The 25,984-nt window shown below is 37.6% G+C and overlaps 1 protein-coding gene across 1 annotated transcript in view; it reads right to left on the reverse strand.

Moving 5' to 3' along the window:
- Positions 1-25,984, reverse strand: part of TLCD4 (TLC domain containing 4) — a 69,212-nt gene that overhangs the window by 34,447 nt on the left and 8,781 nt on the right. The window contains exons 2-5 of the mRNA XM_047085906.1: positions 13,724-13,889; positions 9,147-9,236; positions 7,416-7,474; positions 4,987-5,081 (exon numbers count right to left, since the gene is read on the reverse strand). Coding sequence (XP_046941862.1) covers positions 4,987-5,081; positions 7,416-7,474; positions 9,147-9,236; positions 13,724-13,878 — 399 coding nt within the window. The 5' untranslated portion in view covers positions 13,879-13,889. The remainder of the gene's footprint in view (positions 1-4,986; positions 5,082-7,415; positions 7,475-9,146; positions 9,237-13,723; positions 13,890-25,984) is intronic.

The raw sequence follows: 25,984 nt of genomic DNA on the forward strand, positions 1-25,984 counted from the left end.
TGGCAATCATCTTGGCTGACATCTATTTTATCTTCACACATAAGTTCAATATATGAACTATTTCCTTTCCCGGTATTGAAAGGAAACAGGCTTCAAAAGCCAAGCCAGGTTAGAGAAAGAAAGGGAGACAGTTCTGCTAAAATGATCCAACTATGCAAATCTGAGGGGATGCTCTTCCACACAGAAAAGAGTGAAGTGGTAAGCACAGTATAAGGAAAGAAGAGGTAGCCTTGAACTCTTCCTGAAACAAAATGGAGGAAGGCCTTAAGGAGGTTTGTTATGTTCATGAAATATCAGCAATGGTCACTTCAGATATTCTATAAGAAAAAGTAAATGTTAAGGGCACCTAGGAGGTTCAGTCCGTTCTGTGTCTGACTCTTGATTTTGGCTCAGATCATGATCTCACGGTTTGTGAGATCAAGCCCTGCATCAGGCTCTGTGCTTAGGGCGGGAGCCTACTTGGGATTCTCTGTCTCTCTCTCTCTCTGCCCATCTCTCTCTCTCTCTCTCTCTCTCTCTCTCTCTCTCTCTCTCTGTATCAGGCTCTGCACTGATGGCAGGAAGCCTGCTTGGGATTCTCTTGTCTCCTTCTCTCTCTGCCCATCCCCCCACTCTTTAAAAAATAAACAAACATTTAAAAAAGTAAATATTAAAACAAATTCCAAAACCCAAACACATTTTTTCACCCCTACATATGTACATCACATGTCTTTACATAGACGCACATACATATATAACACATATTATTTTTTAAATGGCCACTTAACATTTTTACCACGACTAAATCCCTCAATTAGTAGAAAGAGTTATAAGCTCACTGTATAATTCTAGTTGTATGCAGATTTGAATAAGTAAGCTATATAAATAATAATAAAATACTTTAAGACTTACTTCTGCTAGTCTATTGCTCATTACAGTATAAGATGACAATATTTTGATAATCTTTTATTTCAGTGGAAAAAAGGTTAACATGTTATTCCAGTTTTTAAAATATTTTCTTTGATTTAACTATTTAATGTTTTTTTTTTACTTAAAAACTTTTTTTTAATGTTTTTATTTATTGTTGAGACAGAAAAACAAAGCATGAACAGGGGAGGGGCAGAGAGAGAGGGAAACACAGAATCTGAAGCAGGCTCCAGGCTCTGAGCTGTCAGCACAGAACCCGACGCGGGGCTCGAAGTCACAGAGTGTGAGCTCATGACATGAGCCGAAGTTGGACGATTAACCGACTGAGCCACCCAGGAGCCCCAATATTTAATATGTTTTTAAGTTTATTTGAGAGTGTGCATGTGGGGGAAGGACAGAGAAGAGGGAGAGAAAGAACCCCAAGCAGGATCCTCGCTGTTAGTGTGGAGCCCAAGTGGGGCTGGATCCCACTAATTATGAGATCATGACCTGAGCTGAAACCAAGAATTAGACACTTAACTGAATGAACCACCCAGGTGCCCCTAACATGTTATATCATATGAAAATTTAGTGGGAAATAGAAATCACACAGACCTTACTACTGAATCTTGCTTTAGTAAGCTATATTAGGTGGCTATTTTAATACTTGCCTAGTCAACAGAAATGTTAATTTTTGAAATTTTATTACTTTTAAAATGTTGTTGTAACAGCCATGATAGTTACTTAAAATTTTTCTTTAAGACTATCTTAATGGGAGAAAAGAAGGAAATACATTATTTATGCGTAACTGAGAATAGGCAACACTATTCAAACCATCTTAAAACATTTAAACAGTTTAACACTGTTAATGATAAACTGTTAGTGAGTCATGGCATTTGTTGCATGGTGTTGTGGAAATTCTTTAGACTAAACCTAAGACTAATATTTTTCTAATTCTAATTACAACTTTACCATATCTGACATAACAACCCTTTCATTTTTCAGCACCACTTCCTACATACCTCCTTGCAAAGTGTTTTTAAAATGTGGACACTGGGGCAGAACATTAAACAAGAAACAAGTTCTCACCTTCAAGGTATTCACACTGCCACCTTAAATACCCTTAAATAAAGGCACTGAGAGCCTCTGAAACCAAATTTTCTTCCTGGATTGCAGCTGAATGGTGTAATGATTAAATTCCAGGGTAGTGTAACCAATGCATAAGAGTTGGGGAAAGTCTGTTACAGGAGTGCTTTTCTTTTCGAATTTAAATGTTTTCCAGTGTTATATAACTTGTTACCTAAAGGTGTGATTTGGGGAGAGAAGGTGATTCATAGGAAACACAGAAGAAAACTAAGCCTACCAGAGAGATCACAATGGGAGTACAAAAGACAGTGGTTTATCCTTAGAACGAGATCTTAAAGCATAAATGTGTTCACACCCTTTATAAGAGATTACCCTGTCATATTTTCCCTGACAACTAGGATCCTGACCAAGGGAGGAAAAGCTGAATTTTAGGGGAAAATCTGTAGGATTTTTATCTTTTTATATATAGAAGATTCCTTAAGCTCTAACTTATTCCCCCCAGAGAATCTTAAAATGCCAGTAAATACACTAAAGAAAGGTACAAAACTAGTGATCAAGACATTATATAACCCACATACAACTTATTTCATAACCTAAATCTAGAAGAATCTTACTTTTCAACTATTCAGTACAGCATATGTTTAAAACCTACGGATAGCTTGCCTCCATTTTCCACTTTAAGTTTTATTTAGTTACAATCAGAAAATCTTTTTTTTTTAAAATTTTTTTTTTTTCAACGTTTATTTATTTTTGGGACAGAGAGAGACAGAGCATGAACGGGGGAGGGGCAGAGAGAGAGGGAGACACAGAATCGGAAACAGGCTCCAGGCTCTGAGCCACCAGCCCAGAGCCCGACGCGGGGCTCGAACTCCCGGACCGCGAGATCGTGACCTGGCTGAAGTCGGACGCTTAACCGACTGCGCCACCCAGGCGCCCCTCAGAAAATCTTTTAAGAAGCTGCTACAAACAGCTTAAACAGTCTCATACGTATCAAGTCAAAGTACTTTCCAAATACCAGTTCTCATCATATAAGTGAAGAACTTCATAAAAGTTTATATAAAATAATAATAGTAGTAGTAGCTGTTGTTATTTTGTTAGCCTTAAACAGCACAAAGTGACCTGGGAATTCATTATAGTTAAATAGGAAATGTAAAATCTATAAATGACACAGGATCACTACATCTATGAACAATTATTATTTTCTAATTTTCTTGTTTCCCTATGAATAGATTCACTTTAATTCGATAGACTTACTTCATATCATTCATTTCATACAATAGAACACAGGAAGGTATCAAAAAAGCAATCACCTCTAGAAAACACTGCAGTTGATTTTCTTATCAACTTAACTAAATGAAGAGTTAATTTTTTTTTAATATCCAGCATGCACTTTATTTTTTTAATAAAGGCATAAAAGTCCAAAGAGGAAACAGTATCCATCCCACATAATTAAATACTCAACTTGCCAATGCACGCACAGCCAGCCGTTTGCCAAGCCCGTGATTCAGTGGCCGAGGCACAATAGCAGCTCATAGTATTCACATTTACAAATCCACATAAGTGACCTGTTATCTTTCACCAGCTTATATTCTTTTCATAGCACAATGGTTATTTGTGATTCATGTTCAGAGAACATACTTCTACACTGCAGCATGATATTAAACTCACATGGGCACCCACACATTCTTCCCAGATTTAACCAGTGTTTTGTTAGTCAGCTTTCATGCTTTTACCAAGTGTTTAGGAAATAAGCTCTTGTACACCAGATATTTAAGACCTGTAAAAGGTAAGAGTCTATATTTCACAACTACCTATAATCAATTAAAATCTAAAAAGAAGACAAACAGTAGGAAATGCCAGTTAAAAATAGCAGATTTCTTCAGAAAAACAAAGTGATTAAGGGTACCTTTTGGGTATACATAAGCACTTATTGATAGCATTAAAACCAGCATAGTTTTTTAAATATTTGTATTAACTTTTTAGATTTATTACTTCAAGTGGGTGATACAGAGAGATATTTTGATATATCTGGTTCTTGCAGAAATAATGCCAAACTGACATCTGATTCACCAGCTATCTTTGTGCAGGCCAATATAAAGAAAAATAGAAGAATACTAATACACATTAATATTTTAAAGCCCTCCAAATAGTCACAGATATCTGGTAACATAAGGACTTTAGCAATACCAAGTCAGAAAAAAAAAAAAAGCCAGTGGCTATATTTAAGTTTTAAAAAGGAGAAAACATGAAATGGTATACCATAACTATTACATAAAATTTATACTATTCTGGTTTACGTATATCTATTATTTCCAAATATCTATTTGGGGCTTGTTGGTATATCTAGATTGACTAAAAAATAATTGATTGTGAAGAAACCTATCTAATGTAAAAGGAATGTAAAATCACTAATTTACAAATGTGCAATGTAGAAAAATAATTTTAGATCTAAAATTTATTATGCATTACTGCCTGAGATTTGCTGTGAGTATCCTCTATCAGCTCAGGCTTGGAAGTCTGATGAAGTCTCTGAGCAAGACTCCTCCACTGCTCCGGTCTACTTAAATGTAGTCACATATGTACATGTAATTGTATGGGAATTGAATAGAGAAGAAATACTGAATCTAGTTATACAAGAATCTATCCCTAGCTCTGGCTGTTAAGTCATAAACGCATCTAGAAAGACGGGCAAATACCAACAGCTACACAATCGTAAAAATTGTAAGTGAAAATTCAAGTGAAATTGAATTAAGTGAAAAAATTAAGTGAAATTAAGTGAAATTGGGGTCATCCGCCTTTCTTAAATTTTATGAATCCAAACAGACACACTAATACAAACACACACGTAATTATTTTTGTTAATGAATAAGATAACCTATCACAAGCATGAGCCCTGAATGAATCTGGAGTTGGTCTTGATACACTGGGAACTGGATGTTTAGGTTTCTGCTCACCAGTAAGTCATTACTCCCAATCTTGTCTACTTGTCAGGCTACCACAGATCCTGGCACTCACCAGTACAATGGAGTATGCATACAGCGCTGTACAATGATGGATTATAAAATATTTGTCACCAATCACTTTCCAATACAAAATGAGAATCAACAAATCTGAAAGAAGGAAACATAAGTGAGATATCACATAGGAAGAAAGCTGTCCTGTTTCTCAAGTGTATTTAACTCTGTCTTCCTGACAACTGGTCACAGTCCACCCTGACCCACCCCACTTTGTTCATATTGCACCAGTCCCAATACCCACTTTATTGTAAAGTATCTGTTTCCGTACAGCTGTTTCCCCCACTCTACTGTGACTGCTCCAGGACGAAGAACAAGCGTGGGAGTCTAACACAATGCCTATATAGTTAATACTTATTTGCTGAATATATTCACAGGTTACATATTTGTTGAAAGTATAAATAAATAACTTGTTTCTGGGGTTAAATAAAATGGAAATACTATTGAATGAAAACAACTTTTAAGTAAGCTTAAATTACTGATGTTTGTTACTACAACAATTCCAACAGGTAAGCTGGTTGCAGAAAAGGTACATAACGACCAACTCGTTTATAAGACAAATTCAACAAACAACCTTTAAAAATTAAAGGATGTGATTAAATATTAATTCAAAACAGCTAAAAAAAAAGGAAAAAACAAAACAAGAACTATGACTATTAAAAAGATATGCAAAGAAAGACATCAAGGCAATTTCTCTTTAAAAGATCCTGAACCTAAACACCACGATTCAGAAAATGGTTTCCTTTAACAAAACAATGTTTAACAAAACAGAAACTTCTCAAAAATGTAAATGCAATTATTTTCTTTACCAAATGGTTAAACGTGAAATTTAGACATGGAAGAAATGGCCATCATAGATGGAAACCAGAGGAGGATTCAGGTTTAATGGGTTGGAGCTTATATAATATGGGAAGCTTTTTTCACAAAAAATAAAAATTACTGATGTGAATATGTATAAAAAGAAAAAATCAGATTAGAGATTTTAAAGGGAAATTTTAAAGGGAAAATAAACAGCACAAATGTGCAAATCATATTAGTAATTAACTGCATGATATACCTCTCTGGATACATCTTCTCTATATACTTTGGCTGTATAGTCTTTGTTCACCAATTTATATGATAATGACCTTGTAATATTTTCCATAGAGAGTTCGCTTTTCATTTAGCTTGGTTTAAAAAAGTTTGTTTCAGTTCATAATTCATAAGTGCTTCAGATTATTATCTTATTTGGAGAAAACTTTATCAAGTTTCCTTCATATAAGACTTTTTTGGGTACTGATTACTCTCTGAACTGACAACGCTCATCAACCAGTGCATGAGGCAAACGTATTATAAATTTTGTGTCATCTTTGTCAATGACAGCACATTCTGTGCCAAACAAGCAAATCTTTTTCTAATGTGTTCACATGATTCACTCTTCTTTTAATTGGGCCATCAAATAACTCAACAGCTTACTCATTATTTTAATTCAAAATTTATCTCTTCCTCATAATGAATGTGTTTGGGTATAATAATCTAATTTTTTCCTTACAATTCACTTCTTGATGGCAGAAAATTTTCTACTGAGTCCCATCACTCATCGTATCACTTCTGTTTCATATCTCCTTATTTTTATTTAGATTCTCTGTCAGCTATTTATTAAATTTGAAAATTATAAAACAGGGCTCTCTATAAAATGTCCAAATCAGGGAACTGTTCTTTCTTTTGTCTTATTGAGATGGTCTACAACATCTTTGCAAAGAGTTCAAATGGCATACCGTCACTTAATTTCCCCCTTTGTCTCATAATGTAAAAGGCTATTCCAACTCCATCCCACACAAGGGGAAATATGACAGAAGGAAACATGGTGTAGGAAGAGTTCTTATCTTAACTGATTATGACTAAAAGTTTCCCTTTGCAATCTTTACCCAAACACTACAAACCATGAGCATAGGAACACATTTCAAGGGCCGTTACAAGTGAGAGACTTTGATGCTTAGCTTCGTGAGTTTTCCAGGAATTCCACCTAAGAGACTCTTTAAGCCAAAAATGGACCATTGCTAGTAAAAAAAAAAAAAATATATATATATATATATATATATGTATATATGTGTATATATATATATATGTATATATGTGTATATACACACACACACGCATATATATATATATATATATATATATACACACACACACACACACACACACACATATATATATATCCAGGCCTAACTGAGGCCCCACTCTGTAGCTCTATCATCAAAGAGAACCAGAGAGCCAACAGGAAAAAAGTTTCATGCTCTACCATCACAGCAGATATTTTTTTTTCCTGTGTATGAGTCCTACAAGCTACTTCTCAAATAAATAAACCAAAAGCATAGACTATGTATTCTTTGCAAAATCCCATGAGTAGTTTAAAAAGAAACAGACAGTGATCAACTTATCACATACCAGAAATGAGGTAGCCCGAAGAAATAGAGATATTCACTTTCACAAACGATGAGTCACCCCTATAAATATTTTAAAAAAAAATTCTTTTTTTAGCACATGCGTTATAGATGACAGCTACATTTATTCTACTGAAGAGTATAATTAAAATGCTTTCTATAGATTCCTGAATGGTGAATTGTCATTTGCACAAGGCACTGTGTTAGCTGTGATATACTTCTAACTGCACGAATGATCATAATTTCTTACATGAGCTAAAAGTTTTACATAAACAATTTTACCAAAAGATAACTTGTTATAAATGTGTTCTCATATGATTTGTTTGTGAAAGGATTCCAACAGAATTCCAGATGCTGATGTTTTTTGATTCCTTATTCTAAATCAGAGACTCAAATACTTCAAGAAATCTTCTAGCCTGCCCCTGATCTTGAGACCATATACTATTGGGAAATGGTTGGAACAAGACAGCTTAATCCTGCTGTTTTAACACCTATACATATCAAGGTCCTACAATTTGCCTTAATAATCATCTTTACTCCAAGAAACAAATACGAATTATCAGTGTTTTCATCAATTTATAATGTGAACTCTTGGTGAAATGAAGACAAAATTAAACTGAAATGCAAATGTAAAGGTTAGATGCCCTGTCTTCTTAACAAATGTTGATCTGCAAATATGGCCCAGGAAAATTGAACCTGGAATAAATTACAGCATCAAAGAAAATGTGAAAATATCAAAAATTACACAAGGTAAACATTTGATAGGGACAAAAATTGATCAGTGAATCAAACCTTTGTCATAAAATTCATCTCCCAAAAGAACTGGTTCTGTTGACAACCATATTACTCTAATAAAATTATGAAAAAAAACCTTAGAAACTGTTCAGGTAGATTACATAAAAAAACCTCATCATGGAATTAAATTCACTAAGTTGATTCACTGAAAAATACCTTCCCGATGAAAATTTACCAATACTGGTACTATCCTGATGGGCATAATTCCATATTTATTAAAATGACATCGTTGCAGTCAAACAAATAGTCAAAAGTTATATCATCCCACATCCCCCAGAGCCCCACATCTACTGCATCCCTATGCAGGGCTTTCTCAAAACATACCTCACCTCTCAAACCAAGCTGAATTAAGCCCTCTCCTATAATTCTAGGGAACAGTTTTCAGTATCTCTGCCATTGCAACAACATTTAATTTTTTCAAAAAGAATCACCTTACAAATTATCCTATTACGGCTGAACACAGTTATTATTAGTGCTTCAAATCTTCTCGTGTGGTACTAAAGTCCTCTCACATGGATATGAATGATTCTCATTGTTATACCTTTGATATCAAATGATGGGTTAAACACAAAACTGAGTCTTCAGTAGATATTATCCAAGTTGATTATCCTATCTCAATAGGAACTCATTTTTTGCTCAGAACAGTGGTAACAACAACTTGGTTTTACTCACTAAGTCAGTATAAATGTTTACATCTTTATCATCACATTTTCCGTCTTGGGTAACAATTGCAATGCTAGTGCAAAGTGGCCTTCATTATTTGTATTCAAATCTAAAATAAATCATTTTATTGCACCTCGCTAAAATAAGTCTGAGCACAAGCATTTTAATAAACCATGCACCATCAATACATTTTCCGTTTTAAAGTAAGAAATGTTCTTATTAATAATTAATATCAAAACATGAATCAAATGGACTATATTGGAAAGAAACAGCTTACCAAAGTGGATCAGCTTTTGCAGCCTCATCAAAAAAGAAAATGTAGAGGGCAAAAATCCCAGCCACCAAAGAATGGCATGTAGATACTACCCTGAAAAGAAACAAAATACATACAAAGATTTTAGATTCTTTGCAATAAACTTTAATTCTGGCAAAGACATTTAACATTTGAAGATGTGAAATCTGGAAGCATTTACGTATAGGAATGGAGTAGCTCTAAAAGCATAACAAAATTGTCACTTGGAAATCCAAGGGCTACAACTTTACTTTGGAATTAATAACGAGAAGGTTGCCCAGGTCTACAGTTTCCTGCTAGAAGACTGTGGAATCACTTATTCGTTAAAAGTTCCAAAGTGGAAGCATATCTGATGATGCAGCTGACAGAGTTTTGTGCAGACAGACGGCAACTGGTGAGCCCACTACCTGGCACCTGACTCCAAGCTCCATCACTAACAGCACTGCTGTGCCATTAGTTTCCCGTTCCAATCAGTTAGGAATAACTTCCAAACCTACTGGCCTTAACCAATTCCATATCCTTGAATCAGGGTTTGAATGGATCATGAGATGAAAACTTACTACCTTGGAGATTTCAGTGTCAAATGCACATTCATATGCATTGCTGCACTTGATTCCTGTAAGCAATTCATGAGGAAGCTAGAGCAGCTATTATTAGTCTCTTTTTGTCATTATTATGAAACCACTTCTAAACAGAAAAATTGAGGACCATGAATTTATACAGAAAATCTATTTTTAAAAGACATGCTCAAGCGAAGCAAAATGTTCACGAAATCCAGGCTGAATTTTCTTGTATAGAAGGAGAAAGGTTTAGATGAAAAACATGTTTCTACAAAGAAATCTTGCTAATAATTTAATGGTTCAACCAATACCCAAGCTCTCGGATTTGCTAAAGAACTGTACACAGGATGCAATATATTTATTCACATAATGAAAATGTTGACAAGTAATGAAGATTCTTTTCTCTTCGTTAGAATAAAGGACAAAGGAATGACCAAACTTTCTCTTTAGAAATTAATGGGGCACAATAAACTTCTGTCTAAAATATGACCCCAATTCTTTAACAGTGAAATATATCAACTAATAGGGGTCCCTGGATGGCTCCATCGGTTAAGCATCCGACTTCCGCTCAGGTCATGATCTCTCATTTCGGGAGTCTGAGCCCCGCATCGGACTCTGTGCTGACAGCTCAGAGCCTGGAACCTGCTTCGGATTCTGTCTCCCTCTCTCTGCCTCTCCTCCACTCAAGCTCTGTCTCTGTCTCGCTCTCAAAAATAAACATTAAAAAATATATATATATAAACTTAAAATATATAACATAAACATAAAATACATAAAAATATATAACACAAACATAAAACATATAAACATAAAAATATATATTAACTAACATAAAGCTTGATATTAGAAAATTTTACTGTAACTTGAAAAATCAATATCCTCGATCTAATAAATGATGTGGTCCTAAATAGATATATCATGTTAAATCAAATCATATTTAAATGCTCAAAAATCCTCACTAATTTAAAGGCACTAACAAAGAATCCTTTGTAATACCAAAGGATCATTTTGAAGTGTGAATAATTAACCCCGTTTATCTGGTTTACAAGTCTGGAATTTTCACGCCAAACACACCTATATACTGAACATAGCAGTCTAAGGATTTAAGTTCCTTTATGTCAAATAAAATACTCCATTTAAATAATCATACAACCAGCATTCTACTGCCATTCAAAAATTCTACGAAAGGAGAAACCACAACTTCTTACTAACTTGCTCTAGTGTTTAGTAAACTTAGATCAGAATGTTTCCCCTTGGAAAAATGACAACTTTTTGTTCCTGATACTTAGTCCTCAAATTCCCTTTTGTGTTGAAATGTTACATGGTAAATGGGAAGGATTAAAAAGGCTTAGCTGATTGAAATGGCATATAATTCATGAGAGAAAAGTTAAAACTTAACTTGGGTCAAACAACCTCCCACTACAATGAGCAGAAAAAGAAAAAACCCTGTGCTTACATACTGCATGCCGCATTAAAAATCTATTCATTCAGAAACTTCTGTTAATAAACATTTCAGTGTATTCTTTAAAATCAGATTCCTGGTAAAGCAAGATGTAGATTCCTCACTGTCTAAAATGAAACACCAAGATTCTACCCAAAAGAACATACTTTTTTTTCAAAGAAGGTTAAAAAGAAATGTTTATGCTAATGAAAAGGCAGTGAAATAATGACCACCGTAGAACAGCAATTTAAAGTTACTGACTTAATCATTCACAAGTATTAAGAATATTGCCAAGAGAAATTATTTAGCTCAAACAGATAAGAGTTAAAAATTAGAGAAGTAGATTTCAAAATTAGGAGTATTCAACACAATTGGGCTTTCTATACCATAGGAAAACAAGTGGATATAAGAAAATGTTTTTTAATTATAAGATATAAATAATACCTACAGGTATGCTTTTTTCCAGAAAAAGCAACGATGAATTATAGCAATTTATCACTTATAATTAATTAAACTGTTATCCCTCGGGTGTGAATTTGCTGGGTTTTTTTCCCTCCTTTTGCTACTGTACGGCTTAGACAACTAGTTGTTCAGAAACTTTCCTGATTATTAGTAAGAATTATGTGAGCTATATTGATCTTGGTGTTTTAAGACTAGAAGCTGAATTTCAAGACGTATACATGTACTTTACACAAAAAGCAGCCAATTTTTTTTCTTTCTTTGCACTCTACCTCACAGCTTAAGTCTCATGTAAACCAAGCTGGAGTGGGAACAGGAGTAAATATGATAGAGAAAGAGAGAGAAGAGAACATCATTTGAGTAGGGTAATGAATCTTCTACAATCCTAGACTCCTTTTCAAATAGGAACTTGGTTTCCCAAATGGTGATTCCGTGCATCATAGAATGGCAGCGGTAAGACTGAATAATTCAAAGTAGTTTTCAATTTCGTTTCATTTTCATCTTTGCCTCTCTCTCTGTACCATCCCTATTTCTTTGGCCTGCTGCTCTCCAAGATTCAAATGCCCTTACCTACCCTAACCATGGTGAAAAGGAAATGAAAAACAGTTCAAAATTGACTCTCAGCAAATCTGGTCTCCTAACCCAGTCCCTGGCCCCTTCCTTCTCTTTCCCTATTCTCCACCTATCTCCAGGTTAGAAAGGTTTTTAAAAATAATGGTTAGTATCTTTTGTATCCCACATTTTAACAGCAGCTTCGCACTATTCTTAAGACAAAACAAAAATCCTACTTCTTATTTTTCAAAAATACAGAGAGAAATAATTCTCACTTTTGGGGTAAAAAGAGCTACAGCATGTATGAACTGGACAAATCACTGTAAGGTGCAGAAGGAAACTCGAGTCTTATTCCCAGTCTGAGTTATAAAAGTGGATGCCTACAAAACAATTTGGCTCAAAGACAGGGAATTTCTGGTCAAATGTGACCATCCTCAAATAAACACTTCGACTTTGGCAGAAGTTATTCTAAAAGGAAAATTCAGTGAGAAATCATTATAGCCATTTTAGAGACCTGCTGAATTCATTTTACAGTTAGCATCAACTTCAAGTAAGTAACAACAAAAGAATATACCCATAGTTGCTCCAATGCACTGCAGTTTGCAAATGCCCGGTGGTTTGGGGGCGAAATGCTCCAAAGCACATGAAGCACTCATCAGAGTCATTTTGTGTTTGACATATCGTGAAAGATTAATGAGTTGCACTCACACAAAAACTGTAAACCAACGAAGTAAAACTCCTGCAGATTTCTATCACTTACATGTACTACTCATTTTCCCTTTATTCTTTGTTTAAAAAAATCTAAAAAGCAATTTTTATTTTAGCAAAAGAGTCGATTCTGGTCTCTGAATTATAATGAAAAGTTCATTAAAAGAGAGATACAGATGTGCTAACCATACACCATGTTCTTTGGTGAGTAGCATAACTTCCCCCAGTCTGGCTAAGCCAGCCAACACTATATATAGGCTACTCACAGCCCTAACTAACGTTTATTTATGTTATCATTTCCAAAGACATGTGTTTGTTCTCATAAATGTTTCAGAGAAGAATGTAAAACAGGACTCTTCTGCAATCAGCTGAAGCCTACTTAACCTTCCCACACTTCCCCAGAAAGTTCAATTTTTCCCAACATCTTTCAATATAAGAATTTTTAGAATTTTCTCATACAAGATCTATCTACTTACTTTCCTTTTATTTATTCCCAAGGTCAAATTAAAAAAATCTGACCTTAGGGGTGCCTGAATGGCTCAGTCAGTTAAATGTCCCACTCCTGATATTGGCTAAGGTTACAACTCACAGTTCCTGAGTTCGAGGCCCAAGTCGGGCTCTACGGTAGCACAAAGCCTGCTTGGGATTCTCTCAGCCTCCCTCTCTGCCCCTCTCCCACTCAACTGCGTGCTCTCTCTCTCAAAATAAAAAATAAACTTAAAAAAAAAATCTGACCTTAAATTTTGTTAGATCTTAAATGAAAGATTTTTTGGAAATATTTTAAATGATTTTATTTCATAAAACTCACTTTTTAAAATCAATTACATTTTCATATGCTTTACCTTGAGTTCCATTCAATCTTCTTTTCAAAGCTGAGACTATTAAAACCTGGAGAAACTTTTGCTGAAAACCAGTAACTTATAAAGTGGAAAAGAAGCTGAAAGGTGAAAAAGCTGGTAAAAACAGTGCTGAAGATCAGTTTGGTGTTGGTATCCATATTTCTTCAACCTGTTAAGAGAAATGATGGCTATAAATTGCTTTAAATTGCTCATAATAAATCTACATTAATTTTTAATTTTAAAAGAGTATGTGGTTATATTTTTAGTAATTTATTTTAATTTAGCACAAATCTAAGAATACAAAGAAACTAAAAGACTTTTAAGTCTTTACCAGCTATTTGTCATGTATCTTATATCTGTATTAAAATAAAAAAGGGGAAAAATCGGTTATCTTAAATATTTCACTCTTACAAATCTCAGGTGGCAAATTTAATAGCATGATATTCAAAATTATCTAAGTCTTAGTGTTTAACATTAAGAGGAAATTTCAAGTACTATAACTGAAGGTATTCTTTTAGTAATATTAATTTTTAATTAAACTTAGGACAAATCACCTGATTTCTCTATGCCTCTATTTCCTCATCTATAAAATGAGTTCATTAGATAATTTCTAGGAAACAAGCCAAAAATCATAATAAAACTAACATTATCTGCAACAGCAAAACAAAAAATAATTATTTTATAAAAACTAATTGTACAGTGAGACAAAAAACATTTAAACCAAAATTAAAATCTTAAGAAGAATAATACCATCTGGTTCTTTTCTACTTAAATTAGTATTTTACTTTTAAAAATAATTCTGCAATCACACACATCCTTGGACCAAAAATCCTCCATGACTTTTTATCTTTATAATAAAAGATTTTTATAAAAGCATTTCAGGTTTTAAGGGTAGAGTTAGCAGAAAGAATATGCATATATACACATTCAAAGTATGTTTCCTTTCTCATTGAACTGAACTTTATTTGTCTCCTAAAAATCTTAGGAACATTCAGACCAAAAGAAAGACACTAAAGCATTTACTCATATCTAGCAAATATAGCATTTCTAGAAATGGCTCCATCTTTGATAGAGCTGACCCTCAAATGAAAAGGAAATGAATCAATACATATTCCCAGCTGCCTAATGTGAAGAAATAAAGTCACCTCGTGGAGCCAATTCACTAGAGAAAAACCAAGTCATTGACTGCACTAGCAATAACCCCACTTCATTCCCTTCCAGCCAGGACCTTGTAATAAGAATCAGGCTCCCACAGGGCCCCTTCTGACAGAACTCATGTGTCTGTAATGAGTTCTTTCCCCATTCTTTCTTTCTGGTGTGTGTGCTCAGTGAAAATATTGATAATACCATTCTTCTGCAGGAGGTTCCATTAACTTTATTGCTCATTTACTTTTTTTTTTTAATTCAACATGTGTTTTGGGGTATTAAATTTTTTAATTTGTGATCTTTTAGCCTATTAACCAAATAATACATAAAAGTAAGTTTTGTGCATAAATTAAACATCATTATAATTCACTAAGTGAGATGTAAAAGGCAAAATGGTTTTCTAAGATTAAAGCAAATGGGGGCCAGGTGGACAGATAAATGAAGAAAATGAACCACTAACCAGAAAAGAGTGGACAGTCTAATCTTAAATGTGAGGATGGTTTGCCCTGAAGGGTTCTTTCTACACATTTCCTACGAGTCCTGGAGGGTGCTGGATGTGAGCTACTCATTCACTTTTGTTAAAATTCAACGTATATAATGAGCATTTATTTCATTAATGTTTGCTAAAATTTGTATTACAAAATATAGTATTACACATTATCCATTTTATGAACTGTTGATGTAATCAATACATTAAAAAACAAAAGCACTCTAACAACTCACCATTAAGAAATTCCCCCATTCCTAAAACAGCTAGTTTTTATTAAGTCTTTGTTATACTGGCTACTTTATATTTTTAACAGATTTCCTTTCACTTAACTGGGGTCTTTGAGGGACATGTTGAGAGTCTCCCTTCACAAAAACATTTCATTTAAAACTAAAGAGCTCCATATAGTCCAGTTGTGGCTTCTATTAAAGGCTCAACAGACAGAAGCTAATTAAATTGTTCTACTCTCAGCTTTGCTTCTTATTAAGCAGCTGCTTGCTTCATTAGTCATGCCAAATCAAGGACAAATCTTGTGATTTTTTTTTTATAAATTTCCCCCAGAAAACCAAGGCTTCTGGTAGAAAGCAAGTACTTCTGTTCATTCACCAAATCAGGCAAGAGAAGGAGGAAAATGGACAAAGCCAAACAACACTAATTACTGACATAGATTAAGAACTTTTGAGAGTTTGGAGATTATTGAGTAGAAGAATACACAGTAAAAGGAGAAAAGTATTAGACCTGGTTCCTACACCTCTACATGTGGCTAGGAGCTGGTAGAAAGTGGGGATTCTAGGCTAGGAAGGAACAGCAAGAACAGGAAGTGGGAAATATTTCTGTGGCAATTTACAAGGGGAGTGTCTAGACATGAACTTTACAATGTAATTAGCCCATCTTGATTCACACCAGAGAAACTCTTCCAGAGGCCTCCAGAATGCAATGATGTTTGAACATTTTCTCCCAAGACGGTTTCCATAAGCTTCCATTCAAGCTGGTTTCTTAGAAGAAAAACATGAGAAGGTTTGAAGTACATCTCTTTGCCGTCAGCTTATACGAGCCCCCTCGAGCAGGACTCCCAGAGGCAGGGTCACCGGAAAAAGCGCAGCCAAACTGACTCAGCCCTCACTTCAGCCAACAGTTCATTGGACATCTGTCACATGCCCACCAGCCAACTCCTGTGCCAGGTCTCGAATACAAAAAGGGACACGCTTATAGGCCAGTAGGGAAGCAAAGAAACTGATCACTAGCACATAAAGTGCCAAGCTCAGGGTGCTAAGGGAGTATTCCCCACTTTCCGTGAAATAAATACCCAACAGAGAGGACACATAAACAGTGAGGAAATATCGGAAGGTATTTAGTGCAAACCAACAGGACATCTTCTCTTCTGTTAAAGTCCCAACAAGACTCTTTAAGGCTGAAGTGCAAGACTCAGTTCCGCCAGCTGAATCTAGAACTACCGACCTGGAAACACAATGATTACTCTCACTTCCCATGTTCGTTATTCTCTTTGTAATACAAGGGCTTCCCTAGGAAGTATGCCACTTCCAGACACATGCAGAACTGCACTCCTTCCCATTCTGACGCAGCATGAACCACTGCTGTAGTGATCAGCAGTAAAAATGTTAAAGAGGAAAAGGTCTTGTGTGGTTGTCTTTAAGGGCAGCAAGGAAGGGGGAAGCTGGGAAGAATGCTTCCTTGTGTTTAGCATTCCTTTTCCCGTCCTTCCTAAGTTCCCTTTCCTATTTCCCACATTGATTCCAAACACTCACTGGACTTAAATCTTCAGTTCTCTCGCTCTTATAATAGATATGGTTCCTTCGCATTTCACCAAAAAGTGGAGGCTGTCGAGCATGAACTCCCTCAAGTGTTGAAATGTCTACCTCCCCTGCCCCAACCCAGAACCTCTTCTTTGCACTCTATAGGCTCTGCCTGGGTATATGACCCAAATCTTTAACGTAGCTTCTGTTGTGTGCAACCAAACCTCACCATCCCCCAGCATACTAGTCCTGGATGATCACCTTCCCTCTGGATGGCTCCTTAGGGGCATCTTGGAGGCCCCATGGGCTCTACATGACTCAGGCTGAACTTAATCCCAAACCAGTACTTCTCCCAGAGTACCACAGCTCAGAGAATGGTGCTATCCACCACACTTTCCCATCTTCCAATCTAGAATAGCTCAGTCACTCTGGTCCCCTTCCTATCCCTTATTCCCACAATTAACTGACTGTCAAATCCTGGCAGAATGAAGAATACCAAATGAAGGATAACTTGATTCCAGGAGAGTTCTGAAAGTTCCTCTTGAAAGCTTTATGAATAATATGAAGAAATGTGGCTGGAAAACAAAATTAGGTAAATCCAGAGCTAGCTGAAAAACTAGAAGCAGCCTGTGGATCAATGAGCTAAAATAAACTTGAGAAATATATTCTAATATCCTATAAGGTTCTCTCTTTTTGGTTTGTATTAGTAACATTTTTACAAATATTTATATGATACTCAATCTGCACATAATGCAGAGCTGGGAAGGATAGCTAATGTAATGGGTTAACAGAATCAGGTTCCTAAATTCTCTTCATAAGCGGAAATAGTGAGTCCCAATCAAAAAGAAAAAGTATAACAGGAATAAATTGTCCAAAGGCAATGCCTAAGTATAGGACTTAACATATTGGCTACATCTCTCTCTCTCTCTCTCTCTCTCTCTCTCTCTCTCTCTCTCTCTGACACACACACACACACACACACACACACACACACACACACACAGTGGAAGCCTCAGCAGTTGATGATACACAAACCTATGAAAGATGATAATGTAATGAAGATACTAATAACAAAAAACAAATTTCAGGCTCAGGTAGTTAGCATAAAAATGTACCTTTGGATCAAGACACTTACCAGTCCCACTTTAATCTGAATTAATCACAAACCATTGGGAACAAGATTACTTAGAAAGGACTCAAGAGCATCCTTCAAACATCTTCATTGTCGTGTAAAAAAGTAAAAGATGGAACTTATTCTGCATTACTCAAAAAGGCACAAATGGGCAAAAATTACAGGGAGAGGAGAGTTCAGCTTAATTCAAAGAAGAACCTTCTAACAATTTAGAGGTGCCTGGGCATCCATCACGGAAGAGATAAAAGGACATGGGGTGGGGGTGGGGGTGGGGGGAGAGATGTTGAGCCCAAGTCTAGCCTTCAGAGAGCTCTCAAAGATTCTGGGATTCTAGGACTGAACTGAACTGTGGTATCTAAAAAGACAATTTTGCATTAAATACTACATAAGCTTCTAACAGTCCATCATTTAGGTTTTTAAAAATCACAACTACATCTGTAGGAAAACATTAAGTACACATAACATTGATGGGACAAACACAGGCTCAGTCGTGGTCTTGGGATTGAACCTTATTCCACTGCTTGCTGTGTGACCCGGGACAGATTTCTAAATTTGCCTTATCTGGCCCTCAGTTTCCTGTACAATGGAGGTAACAGCAGTCCTAACCTGGTACAGCTGTCCTAAGGCACAAACCACATGTGTGCTAGATACTTAGAACAGTACTCAGCATATGGCAGACACGAAGTTTCTGCTTCCACCGTCATCCATCCCTGGCAGCAAGATGGCATGCAGTTTCTGGGTCTGTTACCACTCCAGCCAAGGGTAACAAGACCAGTGTCTGGCCACTAGCCCTAGGCCCCTAATCATCCCTGTTTACATCAGTCAACACACACCCATGCAGGCAGACCCCACTGCAGAAATCTATCCTCTACCACGGGACTACCTCTGTCATGCTCCAAAGTTCCTTCCCGGCAGCCACCTGACCCAGTCCCTCTCTCCCTCCACCTCTCCAACCTGTCCACTAAACCCCCTGGGGCTGCTGCTCCCCACCCATATCCCCTGCCTCTCCTCCACGTGCTCTGAAGACACTCCTCCTCCCCAGCAGCCCCTCTCAGGGAGCGGATGCCTTAGTCTCCCACACTTCAGAGTCAGGAGGCCAGCCTATATACTCTTTGCTCCTTGTGGTCTCCTTCAGGCCCTACTCCTCCATCCCCCTGCTCCCTGGAAACACCCAGAGTGTTTTGGTCCTACTATTCAGTAATGCCTACTCTCCCCCTCCTCAGTGTTATATTCCGACCTCCTGAACATTTCCTTCCATTCGGGGACTTTGGTCTCAGTTCACTGATCTCCTCCAGCCCTGATATCAATCTGAGTGACTTCTTACTATGTAGGAGGCCAAGATTTCCTTAACAACTAAGTCCTTCTTTATCAGAAATGGCACCTCTTCCATGCCACCTCAACCAATCAGGGACCTTTATTGTCCCTTACTCATTGTTTATCTGCCTCAGAAACAGCATTTCAAGTATTCCCCTGTTGACTTTTCCTTCAGGTGTGCTCAGTATTACAACATTCTCAAGACTACTTGACCTCTTTGCTTGTTCCTAATGCATTAGTCCTTTCCTCTGTTTTATTTCCCTCTTTCATCAGCTTAGATCCTAGAGACCATCATTTCAGTAATACTCTTACTAACACCCCACATTCCCTTTCCACTGCCAAGAGCTGGCAAAACTCCAACCCCAGAGCTGCTCAACTATTTACTCAGTGATGAGCCCTAAACAATCAGAGCGCTGTTGGGAAATGTCACATACCCGCAGAGATTGAGGCTGGTGAGTGAGGAATGACAGTGGGATCAAACAACCCTCAAGGCTGCACAGTTCTCCCACGCACTGCCTAGGCCAACCAATCCTTTCCCACTCCACAAATGATTTTCTAAATCATCTCTACTTTTCAAACCTCTAACCATCCACCCCCATTCTTAACAGATAACCCCCATCTGACTTCACACACACACACACACACACACACACACACACACACACACACACAAATAGAAGCCAACATATGAAAACACTACCTACACACAAACTACCTGCACCTTCACCCATCTGTCCTTCCACCTCAGGGCAAGCTCTCTAACCCGTGCACTTTGAATCCATCCTTTCTGGCTGCCTTGGGAGTCTTCTGCTCCCCATTACCCTTTATTCTCTGCAACTTGATCTTTCTATTGGCTACTCCCGAGTTAACTCTCAAACTTCTTCAGCTCTTAGGTCAACCCTCACTTCCTCAGAGAAGCCTTCTCCAAGCTCCAGCACCAGATCAGCCCCCCTCCCCTCATCTGCTCTCAGAGTGCCAAGTCCCTCGCCTTTACAGCTGCAATTTATTTTTAAAAATTTGTTTTTAACTTGAGTATAGTTGACACACAATGTTATATTAGTTTATGTGCACAACATAGCAATTCAACAATTCTGTATGTTACAGCAGGCTCACCACAGGCATAGCTACCATCTGTCACCATACGACATTACTGCAGTACCACTGACTATATTCCCTACACCGTGCCCTCCATCCCCGTGACTTATTCCTTAACTGGAAACCTGTGTCTCCCTCTCCCCTTTCCCCATTTTGCCTACTCCCCACCACCCTCCCCTCTAGCAACCATCAGTTTGGTCTCTGTATTTATAGATCTGATTCTATTTGTTTGCTTGTATATTAATCTGGTTTTTTTTAGATTCCACATGAGTGAGATCATATGGTATTTGTCTCTGTCAGATGTAGCTGCAATTTCAATGAATGTCTCCTTCCCCCAGAGAAATGTGAGCCCCATAAAGGTGGGAAACATGGACATTTTCTCCCTCACCACTGCATCCCTATGCCTAGCGCAGGCCTGCCATATAGCATGTGCTCAATAAATGTCTATTAAATAAAATGACAATAACAGATACTCATATTCTTATATGTGCTTTTCATTCTGCTAGTATCTCATCAGCAACAGGTCCCTCATTTTACAGTGTAGTCAGAACATTGGGAAAACCTGAGAACATATTTCCTTCAAAAGGAAAATCACTTCAAATGTCCAAGAGCAAAAAGTACCCATCAATATTTTAAAGTGACCTAATACTGAATAAGTGCTTCAGTCCATTTGTACAGCTGTAACAAAATACCACAGACTGGGTGGCTTATAAACATCAGAAATTTATTACTGCCTACAGTTCTGGAGGCTGGAAGTTTGAGATCAGGGTACCAGTATGGTTTGGTGAGGGCCCTCCTCCAGGTCACAGGCTTCACCTGGCAGAAGGGGCAAGGTGGCTCAAGTGGGGTCTCTTACAAGAGCACTGATCCCATTCATGAGGGCTCCACCCTCATGACCTAATCACTTCCCTAAGACCCTGCTGGCTCATACTACCACCTCCTGGGGGTAGGATTTCAACATATGAATTTGCAGGGTGGGGAGGGGAAAACAAACATTTAGGTCATAGCAGTAGCATATATAGTTTGTCTACCCCAAATTCCTTACAACAAATAGTATGTGTTCAAAGGTTTCATAATAATTATAATCTGCACTGTATTTTCATACTCTTACCAACTACAGAAGTACTTACTGATTTATCTACCATGTCAGTAAGCCTAACATGTGAAAGTGTTTTAAAAGTGTCTACTTGCAAACTATAAGCCATTTTTATGTATGTATGTATTTATTTATTTACTCATTTATTTATTTATTTTTCAACGTTTATTTATTTTTGGGACAGAGAGAGACAGAGCATGAACGGGGGAGGGGCAGAGAGAGAGGGAGACACAGAATCGGAAACAGGCTCCAGGCTCTGAGCCATCAGCCCAGAGCCCGTCGCGGGGCTCGAACTCACAGACCGCGAGATCGTGACCTGGCTGAAGTCGGACGCTCAACCGACTACGCCACCCAGGGGCCCCACTATAAGCCATTTTTAAATGAACGCATGACTGCAGAAGATGAGACATTTACCAAACCAAACAAAAACTCTTTCAAAAAAGCCATACCAGCACCTCACCTATTCATTCTGGTTTCTGTTTGCATTTACATATGGGTAAATGCTTATCTAAGTGCTTGTGAAATGTTAGTAATTAACGGAGACAATAACACCCCCCCTTAGTAAAAAAATAACTAGCACACTACCCACTTTTGTCTTTTTATTCTTGTAAAAACCATTAAACATCTAATCAAATATGTACAAAGCTCTCAACTAACTACAGTTATACTTTTTGTTTTTTATTGTCATTACTGTTATTTTCATTCTACATCAAAAGCTATATGAAAAAAAGTTAGGAAAACTATGTGCAGAAACATTCCACCTCCTTTCATTTCCTGAGTATCAAGTACCATCAGCATTAGTGTGAAGGTCTACCAGAAGGCAGCTACATAAGAAATCAACCTAACTTCCATAAATCCTCCAATATTCATGGTACTGCTTTTTAAACAGAAGCAATGGGAAGAAAATGAAGACTAAACCAGGAAGGAGTAAGGAACCCTATATTAAAATGATTAAATTACACTCCCTTTCTCAGATATATGATGTTACTTAAGATTTAACAAGGAACTGCTCATGAGGATAAGAAAAGAATTCTCTATGGCTCTTCCCTGTCACTTAAGATACTAAACTTTGAATAAGGGTATCCTATATATTTTTCCCATTCCTTCAATCCTTTTTCTTCCAAGAGCATATAACAGAATTCAAATCAAAGAGAAATCGTTCAATTCTCCATGTTACACACCCTGGCAATGGACACCTCCCTGAAATTTTTTTTTGTTTGTTTATAGATTGTCTTAATAACAAAATTTTAAATATTTAAGGTTAAATATTCATACTTTTCTACCTGACCTTTATTTTTCCCACCGTCCTATGTAATAATTACAATCACAGGATGTACAAGCAGGAGGGAGGCTAAAATTCTGTTCCCCAAACTGGCTCTGTAAGAGACCCTCACACTCAGGGGCTGTGGGGTGGCCCCATCTTGCAACAACTTGGAGAACTGTTGTAATAGCTAATTCATATTGCTACAAATCACTTTAGTCCAAGATTTCCCTTTTGTCTCCTTATGCTAGTGCCTTCTAGATCTTTCTCTGACCCTTCTCATTGTTTTTCAAAATTTCATATCCCAGAGCATCTCCCTGCCCCTCTCACATGTGCTCATACAGTACTTTCTCTGTATGTATTCTTATGCAGACCAGTCAAGAAGATTCTGTAGTCTTCTTTTTAAAGTTTGGTTGTTGTTGGGGGGTTGGGAGGTTGATATTTTTTCACTCAGCCCAGAGTCCCCACCACGACATTCTGGCACAGCAAGGACGGGTGGGTATCTCCTCCTTAACCCCTCCCTGAGAATTCCTGCTCTTTCAAGAAATAATTTCTCTCCTCTGTTTCCCACAGCACTTGATTAGGTCTCCCTTCTATTACAGGTTTTGTTTGTTTGTTTGTTTGTTTGTTTTGTTTTGTTTAAGAAGGCTTCATGCCCAGCGCAGAGCCCAATGCGGGGCTTGAACTCACAGCCCTGAGATCAAGACCTAAACTGAGATCAAGAGTCAGAAGCTTAGGGGCACCTGGGTGGCTCAGTCGGTTGAGCAACTGACTTTCACTCAGGTTGTGATCTCACAGTTCGTGAGTTTGAGCCCCATGTCAGGGTCTGTGCTGACAGCTCAGAGCCTGGAGTCTGCTTCAGATTCTGTGCCTCCCTCTCTCTCTGCCCCAACCCACTCACATTCTGTCTCTGTCTCTCTCAAAAATAAATAAGCATTAAAAAAAAAAAAAAAAAGAAGAGTCAGAAGCTTAACTGACTGGACAATCCAGGTGCCCCTATTACAGGTATTTTCAATTAGGATTTTAATAAAACATTTATTCTTATTTTCCTAACTTATGCTCATTTATACTTTTTACATATTCTGGCTACTAACTTAAAAATAAACAAAATGAAATCTAATATAGTTAATCTATGTTGTGTCAACTTTTTAAGTTTTTTGTCTTATTTACATTTTTTTTTATTTCATTTTACACCTACTCTCTGATATGGGATTTGTTTTTTAATGCCTAACAAGAAGTATAAGGGAGTGACAATTGAAAAAAGGCCACCTTCCCCAGCTGTCCCTTCTATTCTGCTGGTTCCCAGCCCCCAATCCACCATAGAATTCTCCCCTTAGAAATTCAGTTCACTTTCTAGAGCCTTAAGCCTGAGAGCACAGATGGCACATTTTATTTACTTGGTAAATGTTTCCTAGCATCTCAACCCACTTAAAAGTTTATTGTAGGGGCGCCTGGGTGGCGCAGTCGGTTAAGCGTCCGACTTCAGCCAGGTCACGATCTCACGGTCTGTGAGTTCGAGCCCCGCGTCAGGCTCTGGGCTGATGGCTCAGAGCCTGGAGCCTGTTTCCGATTCTGTGTCTCCCTCTCTCTCTGCCCCTCCCCCGTTCATGCTGTGTCTCTCTCTGTCCCAAAAATAAATAAACGTTGAAAAAAAAAATTAAAAAAAAAAAAAAGTTTATTGTAAAGAAGTTTTTGTTTTTCAAACCTAAGAGCTCCAATGGTAGCCATTAGCTTTTGGTTAAACCAGAATGCCTTAAACCAAGAGACAACAGTAATTGGAAGATCACACAAATACAGTACGTGGCACAAATAATAAGGGGTTGAAAATGTGTACAATTGGAGGTGTCACCTTTAAGGAAATCAACATTTCAAATACAACAAACACACTCTCCTAGTCTTAGAAGAGGTTAGCGTGTGAGGAGCCCTACAGCTGAAGCAGGTGGTGTCATGTCACCTGGGGGACTCAGGAAGAGGAATGAGGTTCTGCAGCCAACCTCTACCCAACTTTGGATGTCCTGATTTCCCTGCAATTCCCTTTCTGGAAGGGAGCCTCTTGGCTTGGGATATCTCTTGGGTTCCTGCCAACACTGTGAAATCAAGGAAAAGCTGGACAGAGCAAGATTTTTCAAAATATGTTTTGTTCTTTTTCTAAAGGAATCACTGCCAAGCAAGCTGGGAAATCAGAACCTAAGGAGAGAGGGAGGTCCGTCCCACCTTCAAATTGTTGATCCAATTCCCCCTGAGAGAGTCTCTGGGATGCAGGGAAGTGGCTGAGGTAGAACAAAGCCTGCCTGCCTTCTATGTTTCTCTCTGTTCACCTGCTCTATACAGGAATCAGAGACAATATTAACTGCATTAGAGGAGCTGAAGAACAATTGAGCAAATCTCCCACCTGTTGAGTCTTAAAATGCATTTCATTCAACTAGAGAGAGACCTAGAATCAAATCCTAGTCCCAGGATTTATCAAGTTGCCATGGACAAGAAGAATATGACCTTTCTAACTTGCAAGTCTGATGAAAGGGAGTAAGAACGCCTACAGTGCAAGAGGGTTGTCTGGCTTACATGAGATGAAATCAATGCACCAGGCACAGTGCTCGGCACATGTAGCTACTTGTGATAATTCCTCAGTAGTGTGACATTGCCACCCCTGTCACCCAGAAGTGGAGTTTATGTCTCTGCCCCCATGAATCTGGGCTGACCTTGCCATCTGCTGACACGCAATCGGTAGGAGAGAGGCTGTGAGGTTTCTGAAGCATAGGTAGGCCTCAAAAGACCTTGCAGCATCTGCCTTTTGCTCTCTTGAGCACTGCTCTAAACCTGCCATGTGAAGAAACCGGTCTAGTCTATTGGAGCATGAGACCACCTGGAGAACCAAGACGCCCAGCTGATAGACAACACTCAGTAGGGGCTCCCAGCCTCGCTGGCAAGCCTGTTTCCATCTTCCAGCCCAGTGGACCCTCCAGCTGAATACTGCCATAC

This window comes from Lynx rufus, unplaced genomic scaffold (assembly GCF_022079265.1).
Source record: "Lynx rufus isolate CCGP_SWC_20201006 ecotype Redwood Valley unplaced genomic scaffold, mLynRuf1.p SCAF_2, whole genome shotgun sequence".
Lineage (NCBI taxonomy): Eukaryota > Metazoa > Chordata > Mammalia > Carnivora > Felidae > Lynx > Lynx rufus.